At 38.6% G+C, this 21,644-nt stretch overlaps 2 protein-coding genes and 1 pseudogene across 5 annotated transcripts in view; 2 read left to right on the top strand and 1 right to left on the bottom strand.

Annotated features, from left to right (window-relative positions):
• PPME1 (protein phosphatase methylesterase 1) overlaps positions 1–6,070 on the bottom strand; it is an 87,728-nt gene extending 81,658 nt beyond the window's left edge. The window contains exon 1 of one of the 2 annotated variants that reach the window (XM_057750371.1): positions 5,740–6,070. Coding sequence is in view for 1 of the 2 variants with exons in the window: in XM_057750372.1 (XP_057606355.1) it covers positions 5,740–5,840 (101 nt within the window). In the remaining variant the exon portion in view is untranslated. The remainder of the gene's footprint in view (positions 1–5,739) is intronic. The other variant, XM_057750372.1, reaches the window with a different exon arrangement.
• A 198-nt stretch (positions 6,071–6,268) lies between these two features.
• The window catches only part of C2CD3 (C2 domain containing 3 centriole elongation regulator), a 119,674-nt gene continuing 104,298 nt past the window's right edge, over positions 6,269–21,644 (top strand). For 2 of the 3 annotated variants that reach the window (XM_057750274.1, XM_057750277.1), the window contains exons 1-3: positions 6,269–6,509; positions 8,954–9,223; positions 11,361–11,518. In XM_057750274.1, the coding sequence (XP_057606257.1) occupies positions 6,455–6,509; positions 8,954–9,223; positions 11,361–11,518 (483 nt within the window). In that variant the 5' untranslated portion in view covers positions 6,269–6,454. The remainder of the gene's footprint in view (positions 6,510–8,953; positions 9,224–11,360; positions 11,519–21,644) is intronic. The other variant, XM_057750275.1, reaches the window with a different exon arrangement.
• LOC130861420 (developmental pluripotency-associated protein 2-like) lies at positions 11,391–14,236 on the top strand (annotated as a pseudogene).

Raw genomic sequence — 21,644 nt, 5'->3', positions numbered from 1 at the left:
TACATATTTAAGTAACATTAAATACAATGTTAAACATTACATTTACATTACACAATATAATGTAGAAGATTAAATATAACATGTCAGTACTTGGGATCTGAAATAGATTTCCTTCAAAAGGGATTTATACAAACTGAAAAACATTTCTTCAAGGAAGACTCAACATCATAAAAATGTTTATTCTAAGTTAATTTACATATTTAATATAATGCCAATAAAAATACTATTATGCACTAGTCTACTTGATTAGAAAGTTTATTTGTAAGAATAAGTAAGAAGAGCCAGGAAAGTCCTGAAAAAGAATGAAGGGGAAGCTACCTCTACCATTTACTAAAACAATAATGCCTCTCCAATTTAAAGCACAGTAGTGGCACATACATAAGTAGGCTGATGGAAAAGAAGAAAATTTATAAATAGACCCAAATCTAAGTAGAAATTTGGTGTATGACAAACATGTCATTTTAATTAGTGGGGGAAAGGACTAATTTTTATAGAGGTGAAATTCACACAATGGGAAAAGGCCTTTTCAATAAATTGTGTTACAACTGGATAGCCTACGGATAAAGATAAAATTGGATCTGTTCCTCACTTTGCACATCAAGATAAATTTAAGATGGATATAAAAAAAGAAAGCATACAAGTCCTAGGGAGAAAAAAACCCTATAAGAATTGCTTTATAACTTGGGAGAAGGAAATGTCTTTCTGCAATCCAAAATCCAGAAGTAATGGATTTTGCTAGATAGATTTGAGAACACTAAAATTTACAAACAAATTTTTACATGGCAAAAAATACCATAAGCAAATAAAAAGGCAACTTGGCAAAATATTTTTAACACTTATAAGGAAAAAAATATCCCTAATATATAGAGAAAGCTTCAAAGAGCCACTCTGGAAACAATTTGGCAGTTTCTTAAAAAGTTAAAAATAATTTACCATACAGCCCAGCAATTCTATTCTTAGGTATTTATCCAAAGAAATGCAAACATTTCCACACAGAGATTTGCATGTAAATGTTCACAGCAGCATTATCCATAACAGCAACACACTGGAAACAGCACAAGTTTCCAGCAACTGATAAATAATTAAATGAATTGTGGTATATCTATACAACGGAATATCATTCAGCCGAAAAAAAAAAAATGAAGTACTGATACACGCTACAACACAGATGAAAATATTATGCTGAGTGAAAGAAGCCAGTTACAAAAGGCCACATATTGTATGGTTTTATTTATATACCTCCAGAATAGGCAAATTCATGGAGACAGAAAATAGATTAATGGTTGCCAGGGGCTGGGGGAAAAGGGAGTAACTGCTAACAGGTAAGTAGTTTCCTTATGGGATGATGAAAATGTTCTGGAATTAGTGCTGATGACTGTACAACCTCGAACATACTAAAAGTTACTCAACTGTATACTCTAAAAGGGTGAATTCTATGGTATGTGAATTATAACTTTATTTTTTGAAATTGATAATCAACATAAACAGACACATTAAGATTTAATTCTTTTAGTAACTTAATACATGACCTTGAGCAAATCACTCCACTTTGCCCTTTATTTCTCCATCTGTGTGAACAGCCCCTTAAAGCCTTCCTAAGAGGCCAGATGTCCCGTAATAAACTTAAGAAGTTGAATGAAAAACAATCTGAGCACATATGAATAAACACACAGCTTGAGGGGAAAAAGCTGACATTACAAGATACTGAAAGGAGCGCTCCTACTTCATAAAGAATGAGCCTTTCTCATTGTTCTCAACATAAAATAATTTACTAGTTATCATTCCTTAAGAGCTTATGTGTTAGGAGGCATAACTGCTTTTCACAAATTCTCTCAATCCCAACAGCACTCTAAAATACGCAGAAGTATCCCAGCTTTAGAGATAAGAAACAGACTATGAGAGGTTAAATGACTTAACTAAAATAAATTACTCAAGCTAGCCTTCAAACTCAGATCACTATCACTTCAAACACCGATCTCTGATCTCTTCGCACCAAGCTAGAACAAGAACAATAGACTACAAATCTAAAGTCTCGTTTCTGAAGTCTTGTTTCTGCCACTTAATGATTCTGTGATTTTAGGCAAGTCAATGAACATCTGAGTTTTCTCATTAGGAGAAATATTAACCCTTGCCTTAACTTACCTCATGGACGAATACAAAAAGGCACTAATATATACGTGTCAGTTAAAGCACTGTAAAAATGTAAGAGATAATTACAGAAGCAAAGTACTAGTGATGAACCAAAAACATGTTGAAAAATGAATGGTTTTAATAATTTACAGTCTCTCTAATGGTAATGAAACATACTAAAGTAGTGATTTTCAAAACACCCTCAAGCATACCAGGTGTTATAGACTGAACATTTGTACCCCCCAAAATTCACATTAAATCCTAACCTCCAATGTTACAGTATTTGAAGGTGGAGCCTTTGTGAGGTGATAAGGTCACGAGGGTGTAGCCCTCATAAATGTGATTAGTACCCTTATAAAAGAGTCCCCACAGAGCTCCCTTCCCCCTTCCCATATGTAAGGACACAGTGAGTAGACTGTCGTCTGTGAACCAAAAAGTGGTCCTCACCAGACACGGAATCTGCTGGTGACTTGATCTTGGACTTCTCAGCGTCCAGAACTCTGAGAAAAAAAATATGGTATTTTTGTTATGGCAACCCTAACAGACTAATACAGTTGCAAGTAGGGCTCTAAAATCAGAGTAGCTTCAAAAGCTTTAATTAAAAAGTGCAAAACCACTGTTTTGGACATCATCTACTGGCATCTATCAAGGAACAATAAAACCAGGATTTCATGTCTTACCCAAGAAATAACATACATAAATCTACTACCACAATGCCTGGCACACAGTACTAAGTAAAAAAAAAAAGTAAAAGTAATTGCTATTATTGTTTTATCCAGCAAAACTCCAGAATTACTAAATCCAACTGGAAAAACAAAATTATGGAAACTCAAGAAAAACCAAAAATTCAAAACCACCTTGAATATGTAAACACATCTAAGTAAGGTTTACTGAAACTGAAGGCAAGAGATTATGAAAAATAGTTGAAAGAGTAAGTCATATAAGAAACTGTCAAAGGAACAGGTCCAACCTAAGAGTAAGAGATAGATTGGGGAGTAGAAAAGATGGGAAGATTAAAAAAAAAAAAAAAGCAAGTGAGAAGAAGTTAAAAATAAAGAATGATAATTTGAAATTGATGGAAGCGAGACTTCATAAACCAGGACTGACTAAGGTAAAAGGAAGACTGAATCCTAGAGTATTTGCAAAGGAATAAGATACACAACTCAAGTACTGCCAATGATAACAACTATGAATCCAAAAAATACAGTAAGTCTCAGAGTTCAGAGACCCAAGTCCTAGTCCTTAGTGGCCCTACTGCTAAGCTTGTAGGGTGCCTTAGGATGAGGAAGATTTGCAGTTCCATTTTCTCATTTATTAAAATATCGTCCCCTGCTTCCTAGTTTACCTTACAGAATACAGAATTCTCCAGGTCTCAGTTTCCTCAACTAAAGTAGTAAGATCATTTCAAAGCTCTCTTCCAGCTTTATGATTCTAGGAGGAGAGAGTCTATATTATCATTAACATTAGGCTTACATGAGGCATGTCTATGTTCCAATGAGAAAGTAGAAAATAAAAATACAGGAAAATAAGCCACTTGAGGACCACATAAAATTCACCAATATATGCTCTTCTCTTCACGGTACTATAAGGAAGCATTTTTCTAAAGAACTTTATTTTCCAGGATAAGCAGTTAACCTAAATTAAGAGGACCAAAGCATCTATTTAACGAGGTTAAGTTACTAACAATTAATCTAATCAGTAGATTTTATTTTCTTAGTATTTTTCTTCAGTTCTTCATCTTCAGAGAACTTGTTTTGACAAAGTGAAAAGCTAAGCTCTAAACTTATCTTAAGGATATATAGTTATTAAAAAACTAGTATTTTTATATATTTTTACAGAAGAGTGCTGGAATACTGAAAGATCAAAGTTTAGTTTAAGAAAGGCAGCAACTAAGATACATATCAACAATAAATGTTATATTAATTTTATAGTCCTGGTTAATTTTCCCAAATTCTGCTGTGGATCAGCTTCCAGATCCTCCTTAATCATGTTACAGTCCTACCTTTGTCTTCCAAAGCCAAAACAATCTTCATTTTACCTTACATGTAGCCTTCTACCACCTCTTTGTACTGTGCGTCCTTTGACCTATCTTCACCTGTCAAGGGTTTCTCATTTTTCTACTGTGTCTCATAGCTAGGTCTCCAATTCTTAGTTTTCTTCCCCAGTTTCTCCTAGCATTCTCACCATCCCTCTACCCCACTGTTTTAATTTATAGGATTCTCCTTTCTCTTCATTCCCAGGACCTGCTTTCACAGTACTGTAACTCCTATCTAAATCTCCTTTTTGATCAGTTTTTGTACATATTAATCTTCAGAACCTAAGGTTTTTCTTATCTAGTCCTTATTTCAAAAATGTCTACCAATCCATCTCTACAGTCCCAAACACACTCTCTTGACTACCATATATCTAAGTATTTTTCCTACCCCTTTTCTCTTTTCAGTCACTAGTCTCCAGAATCCTGATACTACAAATACCCCCTCAAAACCAACTTCCTGTTCAATACCCTCTGCCTTCTACCTCTCCCAGGTTCAACTCATTACACTGTGTCTCCTACACCTTAGTATCCCCCAACCTGGCCCAAGCCATTCCAAAAGCCAACACAGCTCCTCCATTCCAGTAAACGTCAGTTTCCCCCAAAACATTAAAAACATTTTCCCCCCCAAAAATATTTTAAGTGGTTACTCTCAGTGCTTCATTAATTGAGTCTAATCAGAACAGTACATAGCTTCCACCAGAACTATCTGCCCAGCAAAAGTCAATTGCCCAAATCTTCTTCTTTAAGCTTCCCAGACCCTACATCTACAGCACGCCAGTCACTAAAGCCTATTCCTAGTCATTTCTCAATCTCCGGAGACCACGGTCGCTCTCTAAACCCCTCAGCCCTTACCCTCCTCACTCCTCCCCTTATTCCCTACCGTCACTTTTCAGCATATCCCTATCACCCCTAACAGTTTTCTTAGCTATATTCTCCACCTTTCCTTAGGCCTGTTCCCTACACTTCCTCAGCAACCCTTAAGAGACCTAATCTCTAAGTCACTCCCTTACTCCCAGAATCTGCCTCTGACACCTCTAGGAACTCTCTCTAGAACCTTCTGCCCTCTTCTCCAACCCTGCCTCGGGTGTTCTCTGTTTCCCCCAGCTTTGTTTTATTATCTAGTTCTCAGAGAAACTAGATAAAGATTTACTCCTCCCAAATCTTTCCCTAATTCTCCTAATTCTCCTCAACTTTTCTCTCAGTCGTTTCCCATTTTCCTCAACCATCCCTGGCAGATTTCCCTCCACCTTTGTCACGGCTCTTCACCCTTTTCTCAAACCTCCTCCGCCCCTTCTGCTGGAGGTGCCTCCTATGTCTCTCAAACTATCCTCTCAGCTTCCTCAATCTTTCCCTCATTCCCTTCTCCCTCCAATACTATTTGTCCTCCAATTTCCATTGACTTGGCGCCTCCCCTATTCCCCAGCTCTGCCTTCTGCATCTAAACATCTCCAGGCCGCCGCCAACATTCTCTGCTACCCTTAGCCTCCCTTGACGTGCCGCTCTAAACGCCCAGAGACAGCATTCTTCAATGGCCGGGGCCCGGCCTCTAGGGAGAAGGGGTACGGGTCACGTACCCCATTCGCATCTTGGCTCCGCTCTGACTGCCCCCGCTGCCGGGTAGAGGAGGGCGAGAGGGCAGGCGGCCGAGGTGCATGCTCTTCTCGAGGGCCGACATGAAGGGGAGGCCGCAGGCAGTCGAACAGTAGCCGAAGCTTCGTCCCACGCTAAGTGCGGCCCAACCGGTCACAGCTCGCTCCCCTAGCGACGCCCTGTCGCCTTTGGACAGCACCCAGCTACCGGCAGCACCGCCCACCGGCTCCGTAAACTCCACCCCCTCGCCTCAGCGCTTCCACCGGAAGTGCGCCACAGCACTCCACAAAGGGAGCTGGGTAACGGAGTCTCTGACCCCCCGACCCCAAGCGGAGAACTCGACGACCCTAGCCGGAAAGAGAAGCGCGCCTGAGGGCAATGCACCCTGGGCAATGGAGTCCTCAAAGGGTGTATCCCTTTGCGCTTGCGCAGCTGGAGGTGACCGCGTCCTACCCCACAGAGGTAGTGTAGCAAAGCATCCTGGGTGTTGTAGTCTATTGGCGGGAAGGAGTCTTGGCGCCTTCCTTTCTCATCTCCTCCCAGAGACTGTTAAAGGAAGAACGGCTTCTTCCTGCCTCCCAAGGTGCCCGGCGGCGCCGGTTGCCGAGGAACGCCAGCGCTGTGGGGAGGGATGGCGGGAGGCTACGGCTTAGGTGCTGGGGCCGGAGTTGAGTTGGTGAAGAAGAGCTCGGGCTCGTCATGAAACAACGGAAAGCCCAGGGGCCTGGCGGCGGCCATAGCCGCAAGAAGAGAGGTGATCTGAGCGACCAAAGGTTGAGGAAAGCGTAGTTGGGCGGAGTTAGGGGAGTAGGGGCGCAGGGCATTCTAGGGAGACCTCCCACAGTCGCCTGTTTGAAAAAAAAAAAAAAAAAACATGGGGGCTTGAGGAGGGAGAATAACCAGGAAATCAGAAGGTTAAAAGAGAGGGCAGTTGGTCCTCCTGTGAATGGAAAGGATGTGGGGGCTGGAGTAGGGGGCAAAATGGATGAATAAATGGGACGAGGTGAAGGCTAAAAGGGGACGCTTCAAGAGGAAGGCAACAAAAAAATTATAGGAATTTTTTTGTTTGTTTTTTGCTTTTTAAAAATTGAGGCGTAGTTGATATATAACATTGTTAGTTTCGGGTGTACAATATAATGTTTGTATATGTTTCGAAATGATTACCACATGTCTAATTAGCATCCATCAGCATACATAGTTACATTTTTTTTCTTGTGAAGAGAACTTTTAAGATCTACTCTTTAGCAACTTTCAAATATACAGTACACTGTCATTAAGTATAATCACCGTGCTGTACGTTAAATCCCCATGACTTATGGGTGTTTTTGATAGAGATAAATGTGTGAGGGTGGGAGGGGAGGAGGTATATCTTTGCAGGTCCACCTAGAACTGGAAGAAAAATAAGTTGGAGAGTAGAGTATGTCAATAATCCTAATAGGCAAGGATCACGTTTTACACATTACTGAATCCCCAGGAACTAGCACAAAGCAGGACTCAATAAATGTTAGTTGAATGACTGAAGTCTGAGACGGTCATGAATCATGAAGGGCTATAGGTGGGAGAAGGGAAAAAATAGTTATGGAGGAGAGAGGAAGAAAGACTGGGAGGTGACAATGTGGTAGGGTTGGAGTGGGGTGGGGGGTGAGGGCATGAAGATCTCTGAAGGATTTGAGATGATGAAAGAGTGTGTAGCAAAAGGACTTTATCAGGTTAGTCTGCTCAAGGAAACACAAGCTCTTCAACAGACCAGGGAAATATTAGCTGCAGCAAGAACAGTCACCCTGGGAACCGAGTGCAGACCATGAGATGAAATTGAATCTCTACAGGGCTGCCTCAAAACAAAACAAAAACTGGGTAACTCTGCATTTTACATTATAGGCAAAGAGGTGTTAGGAATAGTGATAGTGCATTAGGCCATTGGGTTGAGGACTAAAGCTGCAGTCCGGGGATAAATCTTATCCAAACTGTTTAAAGATAACTAAGGCAGTTTTGAGGCAATGCCTTTCCTTTTCGGCATGATGGAAGGATATGAAGCAGAAGCATGAAAGTGTTCAGTGTTCAGTGCTAGTGCTGCCTGTGTCAAACCAGTCAAGCATATTTGGTTGATAGGAGGAAAATCCAAATAGGAATAACATAAGAATGTCCTTCTCACTATACCACATGCATTTATGGTAATACTCATGGACACAGCTGTGTACAATTTTTATTTTGAAACTAGTTATCCATAAAGATTATGGTGGGTCTTTTCTTCACTAAAGAAAGCAAAGAGGGCATTCACTTTAGAAATCCAAAGAATTACTTATATAAATTCCTGATCTGATAGACTCCAGTATACTTTTTTCTTGTGAGGCATGACCACTCCCTGAGGGAAAAGTGAGAGGAATAGAAAGGTGTGTGTAATATTGGAATGAGTTCTTAAATCTCCTCTAAATCATGGTTAGGAGATACCATGAATGGAAGAAAATCAGGGTCATTAAAGGAAAGCTTTAAAGAAAGTCACGATTAATTGTCTCATTTACATTTTATTATCTGTCTAAAAGCCATACATATTATGAACCCAGCACTTTGGTAAAAAATTGGTGACAGAATCTGAAAATGATAAATTCTGTCCTCATTGACTGTGTAATATTGGCAGGAAGAAAAGACACAGACAGTTTAAGGTGGTCTTTCTTGAAGTGCAGAGTTGGAAGGTGTAGACTTCATTTGAGAACTGAGTGACAGGAGTTGTTGCTGTTTTATGTTTAGTGATGGTTTTAAAGTAAGAGAATTAGGTAGAGATAACATATCTTAAAAACTGTGGACATTGCAATAATCAAAACAACAGTACTTGGAAGAAAAATCTCAACTACTTCAGAGGTTTTTTAAACCTATATACTATATTGTTGTATTTGTATTTTTCTTTTATTATCTTTCAGTTAAAGAGGATTTTGTTATTAGCATGTCTTAAGTTGGTATGTTCTTTACTTACAATAACCTGAATCAAATCCTGAATACTAACTACTTGTCAGGGTGGCTTAAGTGATCAGATAGGTTATTCTATGGTTAGGTTTGCTGGTTACTTCTCATGTAATAGAATAAATAGAATAAGCCTTCTCTCTTTAGACACTAAAATGTTTTTGAATGTTTTCATTCAAAAAGCAGATATGTTTTCTATATTTAGACTAAATTTTGACTTAGTGTTCTTGGATTCCTCCACAGGTTTAAGTGACGTTTCTCCATCTACAAGCCTACCACCCCTGGTTGAAGGCCAGCTACGCTGCTTTCTGAAACTTACTGTTAATAAAGTCATATGGAAGATTGCAAAGCCTCCTGCTTGTGTACTTGTCCGAGTGAGATGGTGGGGAGAAACATCAGAAGGAACCCTCTTTTGTCCCAGGGATGCATTGCAGACTGAACCAAAAGCTGTGAGGACAACTACACGTTATGCTATTCGCTGTGGTCCAAAGCAGTTTACCTCTTATCTAACGGGTATGTTTTTGTCTTATCATTTCACCTGTAGGTCTGTTAAGAAGCATGTGGTTATGTTGTTAATAATAGGTATTATTGTATACCTAGTATCTCTAGCATTGTTAGTTATTGAGAAGTCAAAGAGGTTTTATACTAGCCACCATTGAGAGTATACTGTGTGCTACCAGTTGATACATATTATTTCTAATCCTTAATAACCCTGCAAGTTAGGTATTTTTTCTGTTTCATGGACAATGAAACTGAGGTTCAGAGAGATGAAATGAATACTCTATAAGGTTACATAGTTGATAAATGACAAAACTAAGATTTGAACCTGCTTCTCTCTGACACCAAAACGCATGCACTTGTCACCACACCATATTTCTTTAAGTAATAACTGTAGTCTCTACTCTGGGACTTACATTATGCTCAAGGAAAGATGATATAGATATAAAATTTATCAATAATATGAAATAATACATGCTAAATGCCAATTGAGTGGTTTAGTTAGTAGTACAGATTTTCTGAGAAGGGAGGATCCCTTTCCTGGGAACCACGAGCCAACATTTCTTCATTTCTGTTCAACGGAAGCATTTTAAATATACTGTGTTATTTCTCTATTCAGGTCAAGCTTTCATATAAATACATGTTGGATGGTGGACTTACTTATCAAATCAGTTCAAGTCAGTAAAAATTAAGCATTTATCATGTAAATATTGTCAGACTAAGAATACTGGAGAGCCAGAGGTGAATTAAAGATTAACTTGTCCTTAAGTTTACATTCTTTCAAGAAGAAAATTTTGCAGAGATCAAAATATAAAGGAAAAAATTCAGTTATTCAAAAAGTATGTATTGAGCACTTAGCATGCACTAGACATTGTGCTAGGCACTGTGGAGATTACAAAAATGAATCAAAAAATTTAATCAGAATGGTATCTAATTCTAACTAAATTCACAGAGAAGGTTAATTACAATAGTAGGTAGAAAGTGAGAAGAGCTTTTAAAAGATATACATAGATATCTCATTAAGAAAACTAATGAGACATGGGTAAGCCTGGCTGTTAATAAATAACCAACAAATGTTGGTACATTTACCTTATTCTATATATGCATGTTATAGTCTACAAAGCACTTTTACACCTATTAGCTCATAGAATTTTCAGGGAACTTACATGATTAGGTAAGATAGGGACTGTGATATAAGTAAGTTGCCTAAAGTCATATAACAACCATTAAGCAACTGCCATGTAAGAGGATACTGTGCTGTGTGTTTTACTTGCAATACTCCCATTCCTCACACAGCCGTGATATAGGTATTATGATGCCTATTTTGTAGACAGCTGTGGCTTACACAGAAGTAGCTTGTGGATATTGGAGCCACAACACAATTACAGATCTTCTCATTGTAAATCCAATGCTCTTTTCACTACAGCATTGAACAAATCGTGAAAATGAACCATTTTGTCAACTTTGGTAAGAAAATATTCAGAAGTTACACTGTCCTGAAATAATCTGAAATTACATATGCATGCATTGTATTTCTCCTGCTGTAAATTAGGATCATGAAGGTGTTAAGTCTAAGCAACCAATTGAAGAATACAGTTGAGTTTATTTCCATTCCTTTTAGTTCTAAGTGCTCTCAGCATTTCAGTGCTCCAGATATCATTGAGGAACAAGCAATAAAATACTCGTGAGAGGCAGGGACCAACCCATGCATCTATATAAGAGAAGCCCTTTGTCCAGTTCAAAACTAGAAATGGTGAGAATTTAAAAACTGAGAATTGTTACTTTTTTATTTCAAAACTAAAGCCTGAGTCCTTGCCAAATATGTAAAATATATATATATACTAAAATATATATATACACACATATATATACTCAAAGTTATTTTCCTTATCAAATGCTTGATATGCTAAATATTTTTACATAATTTTTTTTCTCCATTTGAGGTATTTGTCATTGCTCTTCTCTAAAACTTTGTTGTTCTTTTGATCTTGGGTTCACCCTTCCCCACCCCGTGAATAATATGGTAAGTGCATAGTTTATCTGAAAATAAAATGATTTTTTTAAGTAAAAAAAAATTTATAGTGTATACTCCTCTGCCCACTTCCAAAAAAAAAGTAAGTGAAATGCCTCTGTTATAACTGTTTCTGATTAGATATGGCTGTGCTGGTGCTGGAAGTAATCACCAAACTTGAACATCTTCCAGTTGGTAGAGTTCAGATCAGTGGACTAGCCCAGCTTTCTCCAACCCATCACATCAATGGATTTTTTACCATTGTTTCACCAACATCTAAGAAACTTGGGGAACTCCAGGTAAAAATGTTGTAATTCTCTGCTACATAGCATAAAACTTTGGGGGCACAAATAGTTGAGTCTGTTTGTAGAATGGGTAGGTAGGTGACCCACATACCATGCAGATTCCCACTTCATGTCTTTGTTCATGTTTTTACCCAAAGACTGTAATGTACCTATTTCCCACGTATACATATCCTCTTAGTGCTTTGCTGCCCGTCTCAAGTTCCAAGAGACATTTACAGTCCCACTGCACTCATTCTTCTCTGTACTCTTTATTAAATTAATAACATGAATTATATAATCATTGTTCAGTTATAATCCTACATAGTCTTTAAATTACATATTTGTAGTTTCCCTTTTATTTCCCTTCCTTTTAGTTTCTAGATTCCCTGGGAGACAAAACAGTGTTTTCTATTTTCTTTGTTTTTCCCGCAGCTCCTAACATAGTGCCAAGCTGTAATTGCTCGTTTGACTCATTGAAGTGGTATCTTTGGTGTTCATTCATTGATTCAGCCTACATTTTTTTGATATGCTGTTATGTGCCACTAACTCAGGATATAGAGATGAGGTGCTCCTTTCAATTAGTTTTCCAAAGTCAGGTAGGAGGAAATAGAAGAGAGTAAGAAGTAGAATGCAGTGTGATATTTATACATGTATACTATAGATATGTACAGAATGGTGGGAAAGAACATAGAAGTATCCTTCTCTGAGGGAGACTCTGGGAGTTCTTCCTAGAGAATTCCGAATATTCAAATCCTTGAGAAATTTCGGGAGTTTTATACCTTGTTATATGTATTCAAAAATATGTATAGAAATTTAAGCAGGTATTTAAGAAAACAGTTCAAAAAAGATGAGGAAAGAACATATAACATTACCAGATGTAAGAACCTATTATAAAACCAAAAGCACATGATTATATCAAAGGAAGAAAGTCCATAAGTAGATTTAACTAAGTGAAAGAACTTAACATTTTGTATATTCTATTTATCATATTTTTATTTATAATATATTAAAAAAGGGACTTCCCTGACGGTCCAGTGGTTGAGACTTCACCTTCCAGTGCAGGGGGTGCCAGTTCAATCCCTGGTTGGGAAGCTAAGATCTCACATGCCTCGTGGCCAAAAAAACAAAACATAAAACAGAAGCAATGTTGTAACAAATTCAATAAAGACTTTAACAATGGTTCACATCAAAAAAATCTTTAAAAAAAAAAAGATAGTGACACCTTCTAGTGCTAACTTCATGGTAAAATGAGACTGTTTTACTCCTGCTTTTCTGATAATAGTACAAATTTGCATCCGACCTGCAGAAACAGTTTGGCATTATGTTTCAAGAGCCATAAAAATTATCGTGTATCATTCACCTCAATAATTCTACCCTTCGGGTCTTATATTAAGGAAATACCATAAAAAGAGAGGACATTTATATGCTTAGGACTGGTTATGGAAATGTACTTTTAATATTGAAAAAGTGAAAACAGTTTATACAACAATATTAAAATCGTAGTCTATTAGTGGAGTATTTTGTTTCCAAAAGAGATCAAATTATGTAGTTACAGTTGTGTAGCAACATTGAAAAATTATTTTGGATTGATGACAAAAGAGAATTAAAATTATACCAACATCCATGCATGTGATCAATGACTGGGGGAAAAAACAAGGTAAAATAAAAACAGTTGGAGTATAGAATTCAAGGTGGATTTTTTTCCTATTTAAAAAAATGAGGAGGTATGGAGGATTAAACTGCAGCTATCCTTAACATTGCCGGCTCTGCCTTTCTCTGAGAATTCCTAGAAATGGCACACCCGAGTTATGAGAAAAATTTCTTTGAAGAGCCTTTAGATGAAGAAGATGTGATTCTTACACTGGTTCCAGTTAATGAGGAAATTGTTGAAGACCATCAAATGGAACCAGGTGTTTCTTCAACTTCAGAAGTCAAAGCGGAGGCCACTAAGTCCAAATGATCAAGTTCATACTCCTCAAACAAATGAACAATTGAAAGCTTGCCGAAAATCCAGTTGTAGTAAACCAATTTATCCCTTGCCGACCATGTTGCCTCCAGTTAACAATGTGAGCCAGAACACTTTGCGGAAATGGTGCCAGCAACTTAATTTGAGTACCGATGGTCAGAAAATAGATGTTTATCTAAGACTCCAGAAACATGCTTATCCTGAAAAAGATCAGTATATTCCTGAATCATCACAGGAGGCCAGATTGCAGTCATGTTCAAGGAAACACAAGGGAGCAAGCGTTCGGAAAAGGAAGATGAGTGAGAGCAAGGAAAAGACTAACATGGTTGAAGTGATAACTTCAGCTCACGAAGCCATGTTGGCAGCATGGTCAAGAATTGCTGCAAGAGCCGTTCAGCCTAAGGCTGTGAATTCACGGCCCCTTCCTACCTCTGTTGAGTCCTTTCTGCCCCAAGCCTCCGGTGTCCGGTGGTGTGTGGTCCATGGCAGACCACTCTTGACAGACAAAGAAGGCTGGGTGCGCCTGCACTTCCATGCAGGTCAGACCTGGGTGCCTGACACTCCCAGGAGGATGATCTCTCTCTTCATGTTACGTGCCTGCACTTTCCCATCCCCAGACCTAGAAGATAACATGTTATGCCCTGAATGTGCTAAGAGGAACAAGAAAATTATGAAAAGATTACTTGCAATGGGGAAGAGGAAGAAACCTGGTTTGGACACACCAGCCTCATTGCTTTTAGATGGGCCATGTCTTAATACAAAATAAATGGTTGCCAGAGGTGAAGAGGTGGGGGGTGGGTGAAATGAGTGAAGGAGGGTAATTGTATGGTAATAATAGTAAATAGACTTATCATGGTCTATTAATTTTGCAGTGTACACAAATATGGAATCACTATGTTGTACATCTGTGACATAATATTATATACCAATTTTACCACAATTAAAAAAATGTTTGTTAGAATTCACCTGTGAAGCCATCTAGTCCTGGACCTTTTGTTTGTTGGGAAATTTTTGATTATGATTCAACCTCCTTACTAGTAATCAGGAAAAGAAAAATAATAAACGGCGGAGAACCCCCCCCAAAAAAAAAAAATCAGGGGACTTCCCTGGTGATGCAGTGGTTGAGAATCTGCCTGCCAATGCAGGGGACATGGTTCGATCCCTGGTTTGGGAAGATCCCACATGCCATGGAGCAGTCAAGCCTGTGCACCACAACTACTGAGCCTGTGCTCTAGAGCCTGTGCTCCACAACTGCTGAGCCCGCGTGTACCTGGAGCCCATGCTCCGCAACAAGAGAAGCCACTGCAATAAGAAGCCTGCATAGTGCAACAAAGAGTATCGCCTGCTTACCGCAACTAGAAAAAGCCCACACACAGTAACAAAGACCCAACACAGCCAATAAATAAATAAATTTATTTTTTTTAATGTTTAAAAAAAGATTAAACAAAAAATTTTAGAATGAGATATAATTCACATGCCATAAAATTTACCCTTTTATACTGTACAGTTCAGTAGTTTTTTTTTTGAAGATCAGCAAGTTTTTATTGTGTTTCAGAAACGTTACAAAATGTAGACAGTATATAATTCACAAGTAAACAGTGAGTTATCTTAACTAAACACACTAGTGTGAATACCAGAAAAAAACCAGATCACCAGCACCACTGTAGCCTGCTTTGTGTATTCTTTTTTTTTTTAACTTTTTATTTTTTTATTTTTTACAATAAACTGCATATATTTAGAGTGTACAATTCGGTATCGCAGTCTCCCAATTCGTTCCCCGCCCAACCCTCCCCACTTTCCCCACATGGTGTCCAAATGTTTGTTCTCTACATCTGTGTCTCTATTTCTGCCTTGCAAACTGGTTGATTTGTACCGTTTTTCTATACTCCACATATATGTGTTAATATATAATATTTGTTTTTCTCTTTCTGACTCACTTCACTCTGTGTGACAGTCTCTAGGTCCATCCATGTCTCTAAAAATGTCCCAGTTTCATTGCTTTTTACAGCTGAGTAATATTCCATTGTATGTATGTACCACATCTTCCTTATCCATTCATTTGTTGATGGACATTTAGGTTGCTTCCATGTCCTGGCTATTGTAAATAGTGCTGCAGTGAACATTGGAGTGCATGTGTCTTTTTGAATTATGGTGTTCTCTGGGTATATGCCCAGTAGTGGGATTGCTGGGTCATATAGTAGTTCTATTTTTAGTTTCACAAGGAACCTCCATACTGTTTTCCATAGTGGCTGTATCAATTTACATTCCCACCAGCACTGCAAGAGCGTTCCTTTTTCTCCACACCCTCTCCAGCATTTACTGTTTGTAGTTTTTCTGATGATGCCCATTCTAACTGGTGTGAGGTGATACCTCATTGTAGTTTTGATTTGCATTTCTCTAATAATTAGTGATGTTGAGCAGCTTTTCAGGTGCTTCTTGGCCATCCATATGTCTTCTTTGGAGAAATGCCTATTTAGGTCTTCTGCCCATTTTTTTATTGGGTTGTTTATTTTTTTGATATTGAGCTGTATGAACTGTTTATATATTTTGGAGACTAATCCTTTGTTGATTCATTTGCAAATATTTTTTCCCATTCTGAGGGTTATCTTATCATCTTGCTTATAGTTTCCTTTGCTGTGCAGAAGCTTTGAAGTTTCATTAGGTCCCACTTATTTATTTTTGTTTTTATTTCCATTATTCTAGGCGGTGGATCAAAAAAGATCTTGCTGTGGTTTATGTCGAAGAGTGTTCTTCCTATGCTTTCCTCCAGGAGTTTTATAGTGTCTGGCCTTACATTTAGGTCTTTTATCCATTTGGAGTTTAGTTTTGTGTATGGTGTTAGGAAGTGTTCTAATTTCATTCTTTTACATGTAGCTGTCCAGTTCTCCCAGCACCACTTATTGAAGAGGCTGCCTTTTCTCCATTGTATTTCCTTGCCTCCTTTGTCATAGATTAGTTGACCATAGTTTATCTCTGGGCTTTCTATCCTGTCCCAGTGATCTATATTTCTGTTTTTGTGCCAGTACCATACTGTCTTGATCACTGTAGCCTTATAGTATAGCCTGAAGTCAGGAAGCCTGATTCCACCAACTCCGTCTTTCCTTCTCAAGATTGCTTTGGCTATTCGGGGTCTTTTGCGTTTCCATACAAATCGTAAAATTTCTTGTTCTAGTTCTGTGAAAAATGCCATTGGTAATTTGATGGGGATTGCATTGAATCTATAAATTGCTTTCGGTAATATAGTCATTTTCACAATGTTGATTCTTTCAATCCAAGAACATGGTATGTCCCTCCATCTGTTTGTGTCGTCTTTGATTTCTTTCATGAGTGTCTTATAGTTTTCTGAGTACAGGTCTTTTACCTCCTTGGTTAGGTTTATTCCTAGGTATTTTATTCTTTTTGTTGCAATGGTGAATGGGATTGTTTCCTTAATTTCTTTCCGATCTTTCATTGTTGGTGTATAGAAATGCAAGAGATTTCTGTGTATTAATTTTGTATCCTGCAACTTTACCAGATTCATTGATTAGCTCAAGTAGTTTTCTGGTGGCATCTTTAGGATTTTCTATGTATAGTATCATGTCATCTACGAACAGTGACAGTTTGACTTCTTCTTTTCCAATTTGGATTCCTTTTATTTCTTTTTCTTCTCTGATTGCTGTAGCAAGGGCTTCCAAAACTATGCTGAATAGTAGTGGCGAGAGTGGACATCCTTGTCTTGTTCCTGATCTTAGAGGGACTGCTTCCAGGTTTTCACCATTGAGAATGATGTTTGCTGTGGGTTTGTCATATATGGCCTTTATTATGTTGAGGTAGGTTCCCTCTATGCCCACTGTCTGGAGAGTTTTTATCATAAATGGATGTTGCATTTTGTCAAAAGCTTTTTCTTCATCTGTTGAGATGATCATGTGGTTTTTATCCTTCAGTTTGTTAATATGGTGTATCACATTGATTGATTTGCATATATTGAAGAATCCTTGCATTCCAGGGATAAACCCCACTTGATCATGGTGGATGATCCTTTTAATGCGTTGTTGGATTCTTTTGGCTAGGATTTTGTAGAGGATTTTTGCATCTAAATTCATCAGTGATATTGGTCTGTAGTTTTCTTTTTTTGTAGTATCTTTGTCTGGTTTTGATATCAGGGTGATGGTGGCTTCAGAAAATGAGTTTGGGAGTGTTCCTTCTTCTGCAATGTTTTGGAAGAGCTTGAGAAGGATGGGTGTTAGCTCTTCTCTAAATGTTTGATAGAATTCACCTGTGAATCCATCTGGTCCTGGACTTTTGTTTGTTGGGAGATTCTTAATCACCGTTTCAATTTCATTACTTGTGATTGGTCTGTTCATATTTCCTATGTCTTCCTGGTTCAGTCTTGGAAGGTTATACTTTTCTAAGAATCTGTCCATTTCATCCAGGTTGTCCATTTTATTGGCATATAGTTGCTTGTAGTAATCTCTTATGGTGCTTTTTATTTCTGCGGTGTCCATTGTAACTTCTCCTGTTTCATTTCTAATTTTGTTGATTTGAGTCCTCTCCCTCTTTTTCTTGATGAGTCTTGCTAGAGGTTTATCGATTTTATTTATCTTCTCAAAGAACCAGCTTTTAGTTTTATTGATTTTTGCTGTTGTTTTCTTTATCTCTATTTCATTTATTTCTGCTCTGATCTTTATGATTTCTCTCTGTCTACTAACTGTGGGTATTGTTTGCTCTTCTTTCTCTCGTTTCTTTAGGTGTAAGTTTAGATTGTTTATTTGGGATTTTTCTTGTTTTTTGAGGTAGGACTGTATCGCTATAAACTTTCCTCTTAGAACTGCCTTTGCTGCATCCCACGGGTTTTGGATCATTGTGTTTGCATTGTCATTTGTCTCTAGGTATTTTTTGATTTCCTCTTTGATTTCTTCAGTGATCTGTTGGTTATTTAGTAGCATATTGTTTGGCCTCCATGTGTTTGTGTTTTTTACAGTTTTTTTCCTGTAATTGATTTCTAATCTCATAGCATTGTGGTCAGAAAAGATGCTTGATACAATTTCAATTTTCTTGAATTTATCAAGGCTTGATTCATGACCCAAAATGTGATCTATCCTGGAGAATGTCCCATGTGCACTTGAGAAGAATGTGTAATCTGCTGGTTTTGGATGTAATGTCCTTTAGATATCTATTAAATGCAGCTGATTTATTGTGTCATTTAAAGCTTGTGTTTCCTTATTAATTTTCTGTGTGGATGATCTGTCCATTGGTGTAAGTGGGGTGTTAAAGTCCCCCACTATGATTGTGTTCCTGTCGATTTCCTCTTTCATAGTTGTTAGCATTTGCCTTATGTACTGAGATGTTCCTATATTGGGTGCATATATATTTATAATTGTTATCTCTTCTTCTTGTATGGATCCCTCAATCTTTATGTAGTATCCTTTCTTGTCTCTTGTAATATTTTTTATTTTAAAGGCTATTTTATCTGATACGAGTATGGCTACTCCAGCTTTCTTTTGATTTCCATTTGCATGGAATATCTTTTCCCATCCCCTCACTTTCAGTCTGTATGTGTCCCAAGGTCTGAAGTGGGTCTCTTGTAGACAGCATGTATATGGGCCTTGTTTTTGGATCCATTCAGCCAGTCTGTGTCTTTTGGTTGGTGCATTTAGTCCATTTACATTCAAGGTGATTATCGATATGTATGTTCCTATTATCATTTTCTTCATTGTTTTGTTTTTGTTTCTGTGGGTCCTTTTCTTCCCTTATGTTTCCCTCTTAGAGAAGTTCTTTAGCATTTGTTGTAAGGCTGGTTTGGTGGTGCTGAATTCTCTTAGCTGTTGCTTGTCTGTAAAGCTTTTGATTTCTCTGTCGAATCTGAATGAGATCCTTGCTGGGTAGAGTATTCTTGGTTGTAGGTTCTTCTCTGTCATCACTTTAAATATATCATGCCACTCCCTTCTGGCTTGTAGAGTTTCTGCTGAGAAATCAGCTGTTACCCTGATGGGAGTTCCCTTGTATGTTATTTGTCATTTTTCCCTTGTTGCTTTTAATAACTTTTCTCTGTCTTTCATTTTTGTCAGTTTGACTACTATATGTCTTGGCGTGTTTCTCCTTGGGTTTATCCTGCCTGGGACTCTCTGCGCTTCCTGGACTTGGATAGCTATTTCCTTTCCCATGTTAGGGAAGTTTTCAACTAGAATCTCTTCCAGTATTTTCTCAGGTCCTATCTCTCTCTCTTCTCCTTCTGGGACCCCTATAATGCGAATGTTGGTGCATTTAACATTGTCCCAGAGGTCTCTTAGGCTGTCTTCAGTTCTTTTCATTCTTTTTTCTTTATTCTTTTCTGCATCAGTGATTATCACCATTCTGTCTTCCAGGTCACTTATTCGTCCTTCTGCCTCAGTTAATCTGCTGTTGGTTCCTTCTAGTGTATTTTTCATTTCACTTATTGTGTTGCATATCTCTGTTTGTTTGTTCTTTAATTCTTCTAGGTCTTTGGTAAACTTTTCTTGCAACTTTTTGATCTTTGCATCCAATCTTTTTTCAAAGTCCTGGATCATCTTCATTCTGAATTCTTTTTCCAGAAGAGTGCCTATCTCCTCTTCATTTGGTTGTTTTTCTGGTGTTTTATGTTGTCCCTTCATCTGGTACAAAGTCTTTTGCCTTTTCATTTTCTCTGTCCTTCTGTGGCTGTGATTTTCAGTTCCACAAGATGAAATATTGCTGATACTGTTTGATTCTGCTGTTTGCCCTCTTGTGGAGGAAGCTGTCTAGGAGGCTCATGGGTGCTTCCTGATGGGAGGGACTGATGGTGGGTTGGGCTGGGTGGGTGGAGCTCAGTAAAACTTTAATCCGATTTGGTGGGTGGAGCTCAGTGACACTTTAATCTGCTTGTCTGCTGATGGGTGGGGCTGTGTTCCCACCCTGGTGGTCTTTTGGCCTGAGGCGACCCAGCACTGGAGCTTACAGGCTCTTTGGTGGAGCTAATGGTGAACTCTGGAAGGGCTCACGCCAATGAGTACTTCTCAGAACCCCTGCTGCCAGTGCCCCTGTCTCCTCAGTGAGCCACAGCTGCCCCCCACCTCTGCAGACAACCCTCCACCACCAGCAGGTAGGTCTGGTTCAGTCTCCTATGGGGTCACTGCTCCTTCCCCCTGGGTCCTGGTGAGCACACTTTTATGTGTGCCCTCCAAGAGTGGAGTCTCCGTTTCCCCCAGTCCTGTGGAGGTCCTACAATCAAATCCCGCTGGCTTTCAAAGTCTGATTCTCTGGGGATTCCTCCTCCCGTTGCTGGACCACCAGGTTAGGAAGCCTGGCATGAGGCTCAGAACCCTCAGGACTTCTGTGGTATAACTGTTCTCCAGCTTGTGAGTCACCCAGTCAGCATTTATGGGATTTGATTTTAATGCGATTGTGCCCCTCCTACCATCTCATTGTGGCTTCTCCTTTGTCTCTGGATGTGGGGTGGGGTTATTTTGGTGAGTTCCAGTGTCTTTCTGTGGATGGTTGTTCAGCAGTTAGTTGTAATTCTGGTGCTCTTGCAAGAGGGAGTGCGCTCATGTCCTCCTACTCCGCCATCTTGATTCTTCTTTCAGTTCAGTAGTTTTTAGTATATTCACAAGATTGTACAACCATCATGAGTGCCTAATTCCAAAGCATTTTATCACTCCAAAAAGAAACGCTGTACATGCTAGTAGTCATTCCCCTTTTTACCTTTCCCCAGCCCCTGGCAACCACTAATCTACTTTCTGTCTCTGTGTATTGCCTATTCTGGACATTTCATATAAATGATGTAATATAATGTGTGGCCTTTTACCTGGTGGTCAGGAATGAGGATCTGAGAGGTGAATATACGAGCATTTTGGGTACTTATATGGAAGCAGAGGCGTTAGGAGTGGAAATCACTTGGACTGGTAGGAATTGCTGGAATAATATTCTGTTTTACACCTGCAAAGCTTGACTCATGCTCTTCCCTCCACCGGGAATGTTTTACCTCAATCCTCCTCAACCTTACAGCTCATTGATGTTTAAGATTCTGAACTCATATTTATTTTTCACTCCTGGAAACCATTTCTGGCACTCCTTCCTCACCTCTTCCCCAAGCCCAGACCCCTCTTTAGTGTTCCGACAGCACCCAGTACACATACTTAATCTCCAAACTCACCATTCTATATTAAAATTACTTCCTTTTAAATTCCCCTACAAGAT

This window comes from Hippopotamus amphibius, chromosome 9 (assembly GCF_030028045.1).
Source record: "Hippopotamus amphibius kiboko isolate mHipAmp2 chromosome 9, mHipAmp2.hap2, whole genome shotgun sequence".
In the NCBI taxonomy this organism is placed as follows: Eukaryota; Metazoa; Chordata; class Mammalia; order Artiodactyla; family Hippopotamidae; genus Hippopotamus; species Hippopotamus amphibius.
The sequence above is the reverse complement of the archived record's forward strand: the minus strand, read 5'-3'. Positions and strand labels throughout refer to the sequence as shown.